Consider the following 16,888-nt stretch of genomic DNA (forward strand, 5'->3'; position numbering starts at 1 on the left):
ATTTGGTTAGCACCATCAAAGAAGAAGCCTCCACCCCCACCAAAAGAAGAAAAAAAAGAAGAAAAGAAAGAGGATGCAGAAGTAAAGCCAGAGGAGGATCATTACTGCGATATGCTGTGCTGTAAATTCAAAAAACCTCCACTGAAAAAATACAAGGAGTATCTGCAGCTACCAGAAAGCATAGACTCATACACAGGTAAATTAAAAGTTATGCAATAGAATGGGGTAAAGGCATATTGAAGTGAAAATATTACATAGTACCTGTGAGCCACTATAAGATCCACATTCCAGTTTGCAGCTTAGAGGTGAGCATATATCCTGCCCTAAAGAACATTTATTCCAAACAGGGAAAAGACATGACGAGAGAAAAGTTGTAAAGGTGGTACGCATAAAGCTGGTATGCAAACCAACCACAATTAAACCCAAGTCTTCTGATTCTTCATTCAGTATTTGTCCCATTCATTAGGACCAAATAAATCTTTTGTCAGTTATAACATGCAGCATGCAAAATGTATTGCGTTTCTTCAGATGCATTAAATTCTGTATGCTCTCACAAGCTCACCTTTTTTTCCTTTTGCAAATTCTCCTACTTCTGTGACTCCTACTTCTAACCTGTATCATTTTATCAGCTTGTGCCATTGAAAAAGGGAGAATGGTAGGTTGCTTTGGGCAGAAACATTCCTAGAGAACGAAGTAGAATAAGTATGTCTAAAAGACTGGGAAAAGATTCTAAGTTCATGCCTGTAAATTCAATGTTTTTTTCTTTCAGATCGCCGTTACGTAGCATGGCTTATGCTTGTGACAATCGCCTACAATTGGAATTGCTGGTTTATTCCACTTCGCTTTGTGTTCCCATATCAAACCCCAAGTAATACAATATATTGGTTTACCATAGACATCATTTGTGATATCTGCTACCTGTGTGACTTACTGATTTTCCAGCCTCGAGTGCAATTTGTAAAAGGTGGAGATATAATAGTAAGTATTGGAAGTGGGATTTCCATGGGTAGTAGTTGTGTTAAAGTACATTATAGAAATTGCCTCTAATCAGACACAGTTTTTCCCTGCTATGTCAAATCTATGTAACTGTTTTATTTATCAAAGGATACCTGTGCTCTTCTTCACTGACCTTCCATTATCCTATTTTGGAAGAAGGGAACATAATGATTGTATAAATTCTTAAAAAAAGAAGAAACAGATTTGGAAGTAACAGACAAGAGCAGTAGAAAAGGCATAAAGCTCTTTCCTACCAGGAGTAAACTGCCACAGCTTCACTGGAATCAATGATTATATGACTCATATATGTATGCATGTATTTGTACGTTTGAGTGAAACTTTCAGCTTTCTACTCACCTTATACTCCTGATGTATAGAATCACACAGAATAGACCTGATGTGCAAGAATCACAGTTGAAGACAGTGCATATTCTGCTAGGGCTGGACAGGGTATGCATGTTTTATTACAGATCGTGAGACTGGGGGGGGGGGGGGGGGGGGGCAGTGCCAAAATCAGAGAAAATCCCTGTAATTTCAGGATGCTTTCAAATTACTTTCTTTGAGATATTTTATTTTGGGAAAATGTGTACACTCAATTTTGCTTCTTGCTACTATTTTTGTGTTATCTTTTTATAGCAAAATGCAAAATAAAACTCTAAGCAAGTACCTGAAAAAAGGTAAAAGCTTGCCCTTAACATATCAAAAGGGCATCTAGAACATTAAAATTTCTTTAAAATGTTCCCCACTTTTGATTCTTTAACTTATAGAAGTAAACCTAATGCAGAAAAAAATGAGTTTTGATAACATCGGTATGACACTACTGTGCCCAACAGACAGAAAATTCAAAATTATATATCCTCAAAAGTAATTTGGAACTAGATTTAGTTCAGTGCTTTTAATTTTAGACATTGTACATACAACGTATTACTGATACCTTTACAGAGGAATCTAAGATAAAACTGTGCAAGTATAGTTTGGATAGGTATTAAATACATGCAGTGTAATGTATTTTTCCATGCAGAGATATTCAATAACTGGCGATCTAGCTAATTCCTACAAATCTCAAGTTTTATGACCAAGGTTAAGACTTTAACATAGGAAGCTTACCTTGTATTTCCCTTGAAGCTGTTTGTACAATTAATAGACTTTAGTGCATGAAGAGATCATCTACTGCCTGATCTCCTGCATTTAGTGTAATGCTTAAACCAATAGTGAAAAGTTGGCATGGAAATATCCTTAAGATTTGAAAGCTGGTTTTAAAGTGTCCCTGGTATAAATACAGAAAGTATAATAATAGATGCATTTTTTAGATACTTGTGATTACCCTTTCTTTTTAAGGTATTGGCATTAGTTCCCATGGAAAGCAATTTAACAATAAATAGCTAATCATTACTAATGAATGCAATGTTGACTATTATAATGCTAATAATGCTAGCATGTTAATGTTAGCTTTCAAAGAGCTAATTTTGTACAGCACCATCAGAAACGTTCTTTGCATTTTTCTTGGAACCAATGAAGTCAAATGGAGTTTTTGACCCTGAAATTGGTTTGAGTCAAGCACCAGCTGGTACAGATGTCTTGAGAGGAAGATCTGTGGGGAAAATGTAACATACTTTTCTAGGCCAACAGCCAGACTTTGAAAAAAACAGACAAACACCAAGCCTGATTTTTTCAATTAGGTTTAATAAAATCTGGTCTCATGTAAACAGCTCTAATAAAAGTAGTACTTCTTCCTACAGATATTTCTCCATTCATTTTAGGCCACCATTAACATAACTGTCACCATCCCTACTATCATAAGAGAATTATTATTATTATCATCACCATTATCATCATTAATATCATCATTATTATCATAATTATTATTGTGGAGTAGCAGAGGCTCATTCTTGACATTCTGTTCTTGACTATGCCTTTTTCTCCTTTCATTATCATTGTAGTCAGACAAAGTGGAAATGAAGAAATTCTACCACAGCTCTGTGAAGTTTCGGGTAAGAAGACCCTGTGGTACTGGTGTCAATATATAAATTCTAGCTGTAGGACTTCACAGGATTTCTTTCATTCACTGAAAATCAGTGTTGGTTTAAGAACATCGCCAGAAAGCATTGGCTTGATGGCATGTCAGTGCTCAGCAGCTGAAGATTGCCATCTTCATAAACAATTTTTAGTTGTAAAAGACAATAAATATAAATGCAATTATAATTATTAATTCTGAACAATAAAAAATTGTAAAATAAAATTAATAAAATCCTCTATTTTGATTAATTTGTGTGAGGTCATCCACACACACACACTGAAAGACAACAGCACAGTTTTCCAGAGATTCATTAGACAAAATAAAAATTCTTGAAGTTAGATGATAACTATTCAGTGAACTCCTATAAAGTACCTCATGGTACTGTATAGGTCATCACTCACACAAGTAAACAAAAACTCAAGATAAGAATTTTTATGCTCATTGCACTTCGTAAAAGCAAAGATGCATTTGATTTAGGAGAATTGTTCATTTTCTTCCTAAATATTATTTTTTCCAACAGTGAATAGGTAATTTACTGAATTCCTGATAAACATACAGCTCTGTGACACTGAGCCCACGTCTCTGAAATCTGTTATTGCCCCCTCATCTTCTGCAAACACTTTTGCTCTTGCCTTGTTTCAGAATTAAATTTATCTCAGTGTCTGTGGTATCACTACTTACGTACTTGAGGTTAAACTGTCCAAAAGTGCAGGATATACGCTATACAGGCAAGTGAGTAGGACAGAGTCAAACTTACAGCAAGCAAACTATGCAGATAGTATGGTTTTAAGTTCACACCTGCAGCATGTTTAATGCTCCTGATTTCTTCAGAAACTAATGAGAGTTGAGTGTTTTCACCACATGCAAGGATAGATACAGTCTGGGAATTTGTCATATGATTAAGTACTAATTAACAGTTACTGATGTTAAAGCACTTCTAACTAAATTTTGCCTCCTTTTAGACATGTGTCTGAGAGAGGGAGAGAGGCCATAAAAGGCTGTTTGTCTTCAACCAGTTTTGGTTTGCTTTGCTTTTTTCACAGCGTTCAGGTATTAACTGCATCTTACTTGAAATAAAAGGTCGGTGCTGCAGGCTATTCGTTGCCAACATGTACTGCATCTCTCAGAACAAAGGTGTTTCTGATTACAGTGAAATGAAATCACAGCCCTCCTGTGTTCCCAAATGATATCAACATCAGAGCAAAGTATCATAGGGTCTTTAAAAAGGCAAAGTTTGCCACAGCTTTTCTTCTCTCCACTGAATTCTTGGAAAGAATAAAGTAGGTAGGTAAGAGTAATCACACAGTAGATGGACTGCAGGGAGATATTAAAAATCTTAGTGATATGGGAAGAAGGAGCATCCAAATATAATAGAAGACAATATCTTTTAAAACAAACAAACAAAAAAACCCAAAAAACAACAAACCAATAAACAGACAGCATCCTACGATGAATCTGTTGTTTGGAACACATGGCTTCTGCAGATTGCAAGCAAGATGCCAAATTAATTGTGCTCCCCCAGATTGCTTTAGGCAGCCTGGTTTTAAAAGCCACAGGACTTTTAAGAAGTGCTTGTGGAGTGCTCTCCTCACCTCCCCTCAGTAGCCATGTACCATCTTGTCAGAACTATAATTGAAATAACAAAATGTATTAGTAATCAAATATCTGAGATACTGTTAATAATGCCTTGTGAAATCTCAGGCGTGGAGGACTTAAAAGCAGAGCAAAGCTGTTAGTGTTTTCAGAGATAATCTTGCCTGCCAGTACTTGGGAAATTACAGGCTTAGCATGCTGACTTCAAATATTATACTCAACTATGATTCAATCCAAGTAGGTTTTCAAGAACAAATACATGCATTTTGATTATTGTGAAGTTTAACTTGACCTCTCTGCTCTTCAACAGCTTGATGTGATATCAGTACTGCCGTTTGACGTTTTATACTTCTTCTTCGGATTTAACCCAGCACTTAGAGTAAATAGGATGCTAAAGGTAAGATCTGTTAGTGATGGATGGCTAACCACACATAAATGTTTTTACAACCCATTGGAATGGTGTTTATAATATATACAAATTTGAAACTTAGAAATTGGAAAATATCTTCAGGATAAACTGCAACATGAGTAAACAAACCAACAAAAAATACAAGATATAGTCTAGCCAAATAAAGTCCCTATTCTCTTATTTTTCTTCTGACTTTATTATTTCCTACTTTAAAAAGGTGTTTTGTGATTAAGGCTGGTTTATTTCCATAATTTAAATTAGATTAATCTTAAATTACCTGTTTAGTTTTCAAAGACAAAAAATATTAATTCAGGATTACTAATTAATGCCAATGTATTTTCCTCCTCTGTTGGTAATGTCAGGTGTTTAAAAGCAAAGAAGGGAATTTTAAGGACAACATAAACTACACACAGTATATTTAACAAGCATAAATCCACTTTTGTTATCAAGGCCAATGACATCTGGTGTTGTGCAATGAAGGGGCTGAGAAGGGATTAGACAACAGCCCTCTCTGTGCATTTCACAGTACCTAGCAGGCTACTCTGTGGCTAAATACTTTCCTCTTCAAACAATCAATATGTTGACAAATAATTGGCTTTCATTTAAAGTTAGGTGGAGATACAAGAACCCTGAGAATAAAATGAGGGTGCTTTTCACTTCAGTTTTCAACAAAACTTCAAAATTCCATAAATCAGAACCAAAACAATAGGAAAGAATGAAAAGTTAAATAGTACCCTGTATTAGGCAAACAGATATATACTGAATGAAAATAAAGAAAAAAAGCTACATGTGAATATTAAAGGCTATCACTAAAGGTAAACTACAAATAATTAACAGAAGAATTCAATACCACAGCAATTGATGCTACATGATATCATCTAGTATGTGGTTGTTGATACACATGATCACCTACTAGAGAATTACTGGAATTTCAGAAAGAGAAAAAAGGGATTTTTATGTGTTTAATTATCTCTGATTTTAATTATCTCTGTTCCCCAAGCAATTATATATGTTTGAGGAAGCAGAAGTCATTCATCTACAGCAGTTTGACCTAAAGAGAAAGGTCATTTCTATAATCAGATTTAATGGGACACTTAACACCAAAAATAACGTTTAACTCAATTTTCATCTTTGCTTTGCAGTTCACCTTTTAGTTAAATGTTTAAAGAAACTGAAAAATCTACTGCAAAATCCATTATTTTCAAAATGTGTATGTGAACTAATGTCAGTACTATTATAAAAAGACACGTAGTGAAGAATAGTGATTGGATTGCTTTTATTTGTTTTTCATTCAGCATAACACATTCTTTGAGTTCAATGATCGTTTGGAAGCTATTATGGACAAAGCATACATCTACAGGTATGTGCTTATTAAATTCTTGTAGCATGCAAAACTTGGCACTGCATGCATTTCATTTGATTTCATAAGTTGTCAGTGAAGCACTCAATGGACTTTGATAAATCTTTAACTGTTCAGTATAAGTTTTTTTAAAAATATGTCTTCATTTTAATCATTAAGATAATAAAGGTAAAGTTTCACTCACATATGAAAGCTAGCTCAGTTCAGTTGGCCTGGTTCAGGCAAAGTGTTCACCAGCCTGAAGATCCTCCCAAAATTTAACTGATCAGGAGTATCAGAAAGAAGTTTCCTTAGTGAAAGAACTAAATAACAATTTCTTTAGGTTGCTAATAGCAGTGCCAAGTCCTCAGTAGATGTTTATTTGTACTTTAAAAAACCTTATGAGCTTCAGCCTGTGTCAACATTTTTCTTCAGTATGCTTTCACCATGACCCCGGCATATACAAAAACTTGATCCTCCACTGCATTGACTAAATTTGGAATGAGAATCAATTCAGCATTTCACTGTGTCGCCACTATTGTCATCTACTGTCAATGTCATCAGCCCTAGTTTATCCTGTGCAGCTCCTACACCAACAGATTTTTTTCACTGTTGCAGTTTTGGGGCATGTGTTGTTCTTGTGTGCTGCTGCTGCAGAAATAAGAATCTGTTGTTTGCTGTTTCATTCTGTTACAGAGATTATTGCACTGAAATGGTAGACTTTGTGTTTATACATTGCAAATGAGATAATTTATGAAATTTAGAAACTAGTTAAATTTGAAAAGGATGTTGAAACATCACCTCTTTCATATTTTCATGTACCTGTGAAATAAAACAAAACTTAGAAGTTTGAAAGTTCTGCTAAAGTATTTTTCTGATGCTGACTTCCACAAAGCTTATTCTTATGTCTTATCTGCTGTCATCAAGAGTCTGCAACCCTAAACAGAGCTGTCCTGGAAGCACACCAACGTTTAAGAGAAGAATAGTACACGTAGGTAGACGTTAATGGCATGGAGAGGTAAAAGATGGCATGCAATGGCCTCCAAAGAGCTAGAAAAGGACTGGATAATACAGAAGCAACCACAGAGATACTATCTCACATTAATATAGTTCATAAACTTAATTTAGTTAGTTCTTATTAACTTTCATAAAACCACGCACTCCGTTACTATGCACTGCAAACTGCAATAAATTCTAGCTGTAGAAGACGAACTCACTATGTACCAGCTTTCTTGTGTTTAGGCAAGTCATGTACTTTTCCTGCTTCTTTATCCCTTGCCTGTATGAATATTTGAAGGGAGAGCTAAATCCAGGAGATCTTTCTTTTGATTTCCGTGCACTGAACAGAGGATATACAATGAGATCATTATTGTATTAAACAGAAAGCTGCTTGGTGCTTAAGTAGTTCATCACTGGTGTTCTTCAAAGAACTGGCCATAAGTATAAGAACTGGGATTATGAATGATCTAACTCCTGCTGTAGCCACTAAATCATACTATTTAGCAGATCTACTGCAGACTTAGCACAGCTCTTGTAAAGTCATTCATTTCTGACCTCAGACATTTCTTGGCTTTAGTTCACAAGTTTAAAGCCTATCTTGAACAGAGTTTGGCAAACACATTAATTTGTACCCTCAAGCTTCATTAATATAGTTTCAAATTTCTGTAAATATTCGTAACCAGATAAAGTAGATTACAAAGTCCTCAGGGAACCATAATTTAAAAATTATCCTGTGTCAAATGTTCTAGGAAAGATATTTACTTGACCTTGGACAAATGTGAGAGACAGGTAACTGCCAGTTAGTTTTTTCACAGCATCATTACAGGTGGGGAACTACTTAGTGTATGCTTCACATTAACATTGTTGATCAAAAAAAGCAATGGGTTCCATATTAAAAGGAAGGGAAAATCCGAGTTGTTTTACAGGAATCTGTTGACTTTTATAGGGTCATTCGAACAACTGGATACTTGCTGTTTATCTTGCACATTAATGCATGCCTGTATTATTGGGCTTCAGACTATGAAGGAATTGGCAGCACTAGATGGGTGTACAATGGCAAAGGAAACATGTAAGTCCTTTTCTTTTGCAAGAGTTTTTTTGTTGATTTTGCTCCTTCCTGAATCCCCTTCCCTCTCCCATGCCTTTGTTTGCAGGGTATGCTCTTACGTTATGAGTGCTTGGATAGCAAACTTTTAGCACCATGACTTCTTTCATTACTAACACATATTTGGAGGGCAGGTGCAGTGAATAATCAGTTTACCACTTTCAGCTTTTATAGGTTTATGAGTCAGTGCTAAGCTCTAATTAATTAAACATTTAGAAAGCAACAAAGGGTCATAAATTAAACTTACTGATTGCATATGCACATGGGAACTGTTATAAAGATTGTAGAACAATCTCTCAAAGGATTCAAGAGGCATACATTATTTTTTTTCTGCCACACAGCATTGTGTCATTAAAAGGAACATTTTAGTCCCTCTAAACGCCATGGTGACTGGTCTGAAAAAATTCCACTCACTTTCTCTGATCTTTTGAGAGGGTCATGCTCACACATGTGGCAGTGTGGAAAGGACTGGATATTGGCAGTTTTCCACAAACTGCTTGTGACAGCACTAGGCTGGGTGCCAAGTAAGGTACATTCATTAAGGTGATTGAGAGGAAGCAATAGAAAATAGCAAAGTCATAATGTATTTTGTGTGTAGTTAAAAACCTGTCTAGTAGGTTCAGATGTATCATGATACAGTTGAAGCCACAGAAGCTCAATTTGTTCATTAGTTACATTCTTTGCAAAACTGCATATAATATACTACTACTGTCATAAATCACCCTTTAAACAACTTTTCCCATTTTGTTTGGAGACATGCTCCTCTTGCTTGTAGTTTTGTGAGACTTCACGAGTTTGGTGTGAAGTCAGTATCTTGAAAGGTAAGAAAACAGCCTTTGAGTATATAACACACTTTGTGTAAAGCAGCATTGATTTTTTTTTATAATTAGGGTTCTCTCTCAAAAAAATGACATGGTTGAAGCTTCCACACACCACTAAAATACACAGCTTGAGTACTACAGTCAGACATGTGCAAGCAGGGTCATGGAGCTCAGTGGGACCACTTATGTAAGTGAAGTTATACACAGGTATTTATACACACGATCAAGGCTTCCAGAAATCTGACAAGAAAAATGCAAAATGAATTTCCATTATAGCTATTTTTATTAAATTCTTGGAATACTTGCTTCATAGTTAAAAATAAGGTAATCAAAACTGAACAACCTGAAAACTCTGAAAGTAGAGTCCTTACTCAGCCTTTGAGATTTTAATGCTTCTTCAGAACAGCCAAGAGAAAAGGCAAGAAAGTCTTCCTGTTTTTCATGAACAAGAATATTTTACATTTCGCTCAGGGAAACAATTGGTAGAAATTGTTTTCTAGCTTGATCACAGACAATGCAGTTGTGCTCAAAGGCAATGGTCGGGTTTTTTAATATTTTGTGACTGCTTTTCCATGAGGAGGCAAAAACACTGCACAAATGACATCACACTGAAAACACATGGGTTGTAGGGCAGAAATTTTTATAAGCAATAATAATAAACTGATAACTCAAGGTCTGCATTAAACTGAGATGCTGAAATAAAATGCATATTAGACTATGTGCATGTAAGCCTCATTAACCATTAATCTACCTCATGTTGACATTGGTTGGTGAATGTATGACTTTATTCTTTTGCCTGTATCTAACTCATATGGGATTACATAGTCCTATATGCATGGAACCCTCAAAAGTATCCCATGTTGAGCTGAATTTCATAAAGTATAGCTTGGTATCCCGCTAACAGCACATGCCTTCTGTATGGGATAGCCATTGCTTTAGAGAATCTGGCATGACATATTACCTGGCTGTCAAATATTTTGGGATTTTGGACAGAGAGAAATTGTGTGAATATTAGTTATTGTTGAAGATGCAATTTGAATTCTAAACATATCAGACAAGATACTTCTAGTATATTAGTTTCTTTGGAAAGCAGGAATTAAGAACAATATGGGGAAAATCTGTCAGAAAAAGCGACTAGTACTGCAGCATACATTATGGCACAGCAGTGCACATGTAATTTCCTTTTTCACATAGCAGTCAGAGTTGCCACTATTTGAAGTAAACTATGCCATTGGTCTCATGTGGAATGTGCACACAGTCAGAAAGAAGGTAAGACAAACACAGGTAGTTAAAAAAAAGGACAGTATGTAGTTTGACAAATAAATGAAAATTCTAGTGGTCTCAGATTACACTGACCCAAAGTAAATGGTCTGGCACTGATTTAGTGGCATGAATGTTTTATGTAGAATCCCTGCTGTGTCCATAAAATGTTGCTAATTATGGCCAAATACAGTTCTGAAAAATGTTAGCACTTGTAGGAGTACTTTTTCTTCCTTTCCAAGCGAACAAGAATACACAGACAACAGTACCCTTATCAATTTGATTTTAGATATATAGATATATTCCTGATCAGGCATACTAACTGGTGAACTTCAGTTTATAACTAACAGCTGTACACAGCACTCAAACCACAAGTAAAATTATCAAAGTAGTGCTTTTTGCAAATTTCTGCTAGCTGTATTCTTTTCCAGCTTGTATCCAGAATGTAAAGTGTTAGTGCCACTCCAAGAAGATTTGAGGTCTTTTGCCTGGCAGCCTTCAGTCAAAGCCTTTGACCTGAAGTGCAAAAAGCAGTCAACTTTACCCCCCCTGCAATGCACCAAAATTAGCCACACAAGATGTTCCCAGCATTAAAACTGCACTTATGAGCTTGGTATGATTAGGCAGACAGACCTCAGTCTCTCCTAATGCAGAAGGATAGCATCCCTGATGCAACACCATACTGTAGCACCCATGTAACCATGGCAGCAGGATATTGAAAAGGTCTCTTAATTATAGCTAAGTGAACTACATGTGTTTATTTACAATCTATTTTAACTACCTAAGTAAAAGATTGGTCTCCCTAATTCCTGAGGAAAATGGACAAATCTTCCAGAAAGGGATTCAAGGCAGGAATGTAATATCATTATTCTGAATTGTCCCACAGAAATATCTGCCTCTTTCATCACTCCCCATAAGGAGAATTAAAACTAGGAATCTGAAATTCTCATGCAAGCCTCCCAGGTCAGCATTAAATTTAGGCAAAACAAAACATTCCACTTTGCTCATGATATATATATTTTTTTTGATGTTTGCAAGTCATCCATAAGTAGTCTGCAAAATTCTTTAGCATATTTATTAATCAAGATACCTATTTGCATCCTGATAATGTTTCTCTATAGCTTGCTGCCTTCCTGCTCTGGGCACAGACTTAGCAGATACCTGGAAGTCCCAGATAATGGTCACTGTATGCATGTAGAGCAGCTCTACCCCTTTGGTATGTGTTGCCCAATGCACAGTTAAGACTGGCAGATCTTAAAAGGTGTCTCGTGGGTTTCAGCTATACATTGCAATTGCAATAGGTCTGATGTGTCACATCCGCAGGGCTTGCGATACAGAAGCAGTTTTGTGCCTCCAGACAACCTGCAAATGCACAGCCAAACTCACGTCAGACCTAACGCTTTCAGACCTGCTACTTGCAGCCGTACTTTTTAAATAAAAGCTTTGTACTTTACACCATTCTGTCTGAGTTCATCATACCTACAGCCACCTGATGAATAGATCACTCAAGAAAACGAGGTGCCAAGAAGGAGGTCATTAGAGAACCAGGTTAGAAAGGCCACTTCTTCACTCTGCTTAAACCCATCCTGATTGTAATCTGAGGAGTGGAATGTGATAGCCCTGAAATAATGCTTCCCTGGGCTGAAATGAATGTGTGAATACCATCTCAGACCGAGAGCCACATGCACAAAGATTTGATTTACCTGTATTAAACAAAACCATGTAAGAAGTGTAGCATATTCTGAAATGGACTTTTATGAAAGAGGTATCTCTACTGGCATAATATTAGAAGGTATCTTATTCACAGTGTTTCTGAATGTTTTCATACCTAGGACCTATTTTAGGGCAAAATCTAGTAGTCTGATTGCCTGAAGGGTAAACATACTGTCTATGCTGTGAAGAGAGAAAAACCCTTTCTTGTCTCATGTTGTTTGCTTCAACAGTTATTTTATAGCAGGCTAGTAAGCTGTATGGTAAGCAATGATGGTTTCCAGACACTAGCTAGTAGGAAGCAGAGCTGCTAGTACTGTTGAAATAGGAGTCTGTTTTTTCTGGCTTTCCTTAAAACTTACAATCTCATTTCTCCCCTTCTTAGGGAAAAACCTGCTTTATACTTCAACTGTATAACTTTCATTTCAGATCAAAATACAAACAATAAAAATCGTAAATTGAGAAAATACAAACCTGTGCCTAAGAGATAGTGATATTGTGTGACTTTGTCGGTAGAAAATTTCTTTTGGAGTAAAATTACAGAATAATATCCTCTATTAACTAGAACTTCAGAAAGGGGTGAGCAGATCTGAAAAAAAATCTGTCACATTTTGGATACACAACACTGCAAAGAAGAATGTGACCCCTAAATTCCTTTGAGGAGCTGGTTTCATTCTTTTTAAACATTCCCAGAACGAAGATTGTATGATCTGTCATGGCGGACTTAGCAAGCTTGGCACCCAAGGCCATTGGGGTGAGGGCTTTTTTTGTTGGCTAATTATTTAAAAAAATATATTATTTTTATTTAAATATTTATTTTAAAATAGATAAGTATTTTTAAAATAAATATATTAAAAATAAAAATAATTGGCTAATTATTTTTGTTTCCTATAGTAACTAGCACAGAAGTAATGTTAATTTCTTTACTTTTACATTAATAGATCATACATGTTTCAAGCACTACAGCATTCTCAGTTATGGCAAATGAATAAGATATTAATATGCTTTATATGATAATTCCCCTAAAACAAGCTAGAGACATCATTTTATGCTTAAATCTGCAATTCTTCCAATGCAGACCTGAGGCTGTTTCTTACTATATATTTATGCTACAGAAGCCTAAGAGAAAGTTGCCACTTAGGCACTTTGCTAGAAGCATGAATAGGTGATGATTTTTTTTTTTTTTTAACTCAAGTGAAAATATTATAGTGGTATAATCCAGCTGTTCGTTTTGCATCCTTACCAAGGAAAAAATGATACGATGGCAGATATGCAATGAATTTTTTGACTTAAAGACTGAATAAAAACAGACAGTTCTAGCTGTTAAGATCTAAAACTAGAGAACTATGGTAAAAGTGATCATTGTTACTGCATTCCATTAATCTGCAACCAAGAAAAAAGTGACTTTGTAATGAAAAATCAATTGCTTGGTAAAGCCTGACATTTTAGGTGGAAGACTTGGAAACATTTTTGAGTGATTTAAACAAAAACATTCATTGGAATTGTTTGTTATTGCAAATTTATTTTCTCATATTTGCACAAAACTGACCCTCCAATTGTATTATTATATGGAGCATTTATTAATAGCAGTGGAGTTCATATCTTAATAAAGGAGGAGTTCAAAGTGGAGGCCACCAAACTGAAATGTATACTTAAGGTCTGTAAACAGTTCAGGTGGTCTCAGATCCAGGGTCAGCATGAGAAGATGAATGAAAGCCTGTCTATTTCAAAACAAACATCTCCACAAGTATTTCTTCTGTGTTTGTTGTTTTTTGGTTTTTTTTTTAAATATAAAATCAATAAAATTCAACAAATAGAAGGCATCTTTGTTGCTTCAGAAGCAATAGACATAGATGAAATAGAAATTGTACATTTCTATCATTGTACAATTAAGAAAAACAAACTTCCACTCCAAATCATTAGTGAAGCTGAAGTCTGATTGTACATAGACTTAGGAAGTCAAATTCTAATAGGAGGCTTTTAAAATTATTCCTAAACCAATTACTTGTTAGCTCAGAAAAGAAGGAAATGATAGCACATTCACAACAGTGATTTGAATTAATTAATCCCCACTGCACAGTATGGGGGATGATGCATTACTAATGGTGCCATGTTCTAGAAAGAAATTTAAAACAGAACCTTAGAGATATCAAGGCACTTTACATATATAGATACACACACACATATATATATAAAAATAAGAGAGTTAGTATGACTATAATGATAACAATAATAAAAACAATAAATTAAATCTGCCCATGTCCTAGGTCCTTTGTTGTTTTCATAAACTTGCATTACCATACTAATAGAAACACACCACTTGAATGCAACAGGTTCTGTCATGCATAAGGCTATACAAGAGGGTTGTATAAACAGACCAAAAAAATTTTTGTCCAAGGACGGCACGCTTCAGGCATGAGAGGTGACAGGCAGCAGACGGGTACTGTGAAGGAGTCAATATAAGCCACATGCTGAAGCAGAGTCTTAGTGCCTGACCATTGCTCACTGCTAGATTTGGTTCTAGGAAAGCCTTGAAGTGCATTACCAGGGCGGTTTTGTACCCACTGACATACAGCTCTTCCTAGATGTGAGGGAAAGTAGTGAAGAAGGCAAGAAAGTGTTTTTTGAGGTGACAGAAGGCGTAGTGGACTCCAGCCGCTAGGAGAAGTTAATGCAGGAGTCAACCTTTCAGTGCTGAATAAGTGAAGTGGTTTGGAGAAGCTGGATTGACAGACAGCTTGTGGAAACATGTAACTTTGATGCAACCTAGGAGGCAAAGCCAATGAAGGGTGCTCAGAGGCAGAGTGGGAGGAAGACCGATGTGGTCAAAGGGGCAGGAAAATGAATGAACACAAGAACAAAGGAACTGCATTTCTTGTGCCCACCATAAGGCTTCACACTGCTGTCATCAAATGAAGCCTAGAAAGAGATGTTCAGATGTGTGTGCATCTAGTATGCTACGGATAAACTCTGGGAAGTCTCTTAACACTTTTAAACTGCTTTTAACATCAGGTCATCTTCACTGGTAGCATTCTAACACTGTAATGATCACCTTGGCAATTTGTTACACAAGTCTTCTGTAATGCTGCAGAGTTACTGGAGAACAGTAAGTAACCTCTGCATTTCCCATATATTCTTATTTTGCTGTCAATGAGAACATTCAGCTCAATATGATTTACATAACTGTATCGCTTGTAAAAATCATAACCCTTTATAAAAAATGCTGAAGGTCTTTTAAACTGAAAACGCATCACTGAAAGGCCCAGCTCAGGCAGGTATATGTTTAACTCCAACCACATAAGTACCTACGTGCAATAACAAAAATGCTGTCTGTATCCACAGGTATCTGAGGTGTTACTACTGGGCGGTTCGTACTTTGATCACCATCGGTGGCCTTCCAGAACCACAAACTCTCTTTGAGATAATTTTTCAACTGCTGAATTTTTTCTTGGGTGTCTTTGTCTTCTCCAGCTTAATTGGTCAGGTACATAAAAAAAAAAACCACAATAACTAGATATGTCCAAATTACTGTAATGTAGCAATAATATATTCAATTTAATGGAGTTTAGTTCTGGGGAAAAGTTTAGCTTCCATCTGAATGTCCCTCTAACTGTCATCCATACTTATTCTGACAAATAGTGAGATGGGTGTTGGCCTCTTCTCCCAAGTAACAAGAGGAAATGTCCTCAGGTTGTCCCAGGGGAGATTTAGACTGGATATTAGGAAAAATTTCTTCACTGAAAGGGTGGTCAAGCATGAGAACAGGCTGCCCTGGGAGGTGGTAGAGTCATCGTCTCTGGAGGTATTTAAAAGATATGTAGATGCAGTGCTTAGGGATATGGTTTAGTGGTGGACTTGGCAGTCCTGGGTTAATGACTGGACTCCATGATCTTAAAGGTCTTTTCCAGCCTAAAGGATTCTATGTGATTAATCAGTTCCCAGTTTTGTAGCCCTTTTGCACACATGATGATTTAAAGCCAGACTCTGCAGTACAGGGGTGATTCCTGAACCTATGTATAATTCCTTTTTTCTTCCTTACAGCCAAGGAGACAGCTCCTTGACATTCACATTATACTGTTAAATCTGATACAAAAATTATAATTGTAGGTATAATATGAATATGTACAAATTATTGAATGTCACACTTGCAACTACTGCCAATGGAATACTATTATTTTTAATAATATAGTTAATAATAGTTAATGGGAATCCTATTATTTTTGTCAAACTAGAATTCTACTCTCTTCCGTAAACAACAATATATTTGTTAACCTGAAAATAAACTGTTTTCTATCTCTTTTGGTTCTCATTTGGCAGAAGGGGAAAAAAAGCCTACAGCACAGCCAATCAGTTACACTTCCGGATGAATATAACTAAAATATTTCTGGCTTATAACTATTAAACTTAGGCTTTAGATCCATAGCTTTTATAATACCTTACCTACAGAAAAACAGATGCTATGGTTCCTGTGTGAGAATGTCTTATTGGATTTCTGTAGAAATCATTCCAGACTTTTTGATTTGTACATCTGTTATTGTAAGAAATATTAAAAAAAAAAAGATGAAAACTGAAATTTAATTTTGCATACAGCATTTGAAAAGTTCATATCAAACAGTTAAAAATTGCATGTGTCTCTTGC

General features: G+C 35.8%; 1 protein-coding gene across 1 annotated transcript in view; it reads left to right on the forward strand.

The window, feature by feature from the left end:
- The window catches only part of CNGB3 (cyclic nucleotide gated channel subunit beta 3), a 67,513-nt gene that overhangs the window by 35,058 nt on the left and 15,567 nt on the right, over positions 1-16,888 (forward strand). Inside the window, exons 5-11 of the mRNA XM_037381192.1 lie at positions 11-196; positions 770-978; positions 2,937-2,987; positions 4,917-5,003; positions 6,311-6,375; positions 8,300-8,422; positions 15,592-15,733. Coding sequence (XP_037237089.1) covers positions 11-196; positions 770-978; positions 2,937-2,987; positions 4,917-5,003; positions 6,311-6,375; positions 8,300-8,422; positions 15,592-15,733 — 863 coding nt within the window. The remainder of the gene's footprint in view (positions 1-10; positions 197-769; positions 979-2,936; positions 2,988-4,916; positions 5,004-6,310; positions 6,376-8,299; positions 8,423-15,591; positions 15,734-16,888) is intronic.

The sequence above is a fragment of the Falco rusticolus genome, chromosome 3, assembly GCF_015220075.1.
Source record: "Falco rusticolus isolate bFalRus1 chromosome 3, bFalRus1.pri, whole genome shotgun sequence".
In the NCBI taxonomy this organism is placed as follows: domain Eukaryota; kingdom Metazoa; phylum Chordata; class Aves; order Falconiformes; family Falconidae; genus Falco; species Falco rusticolus.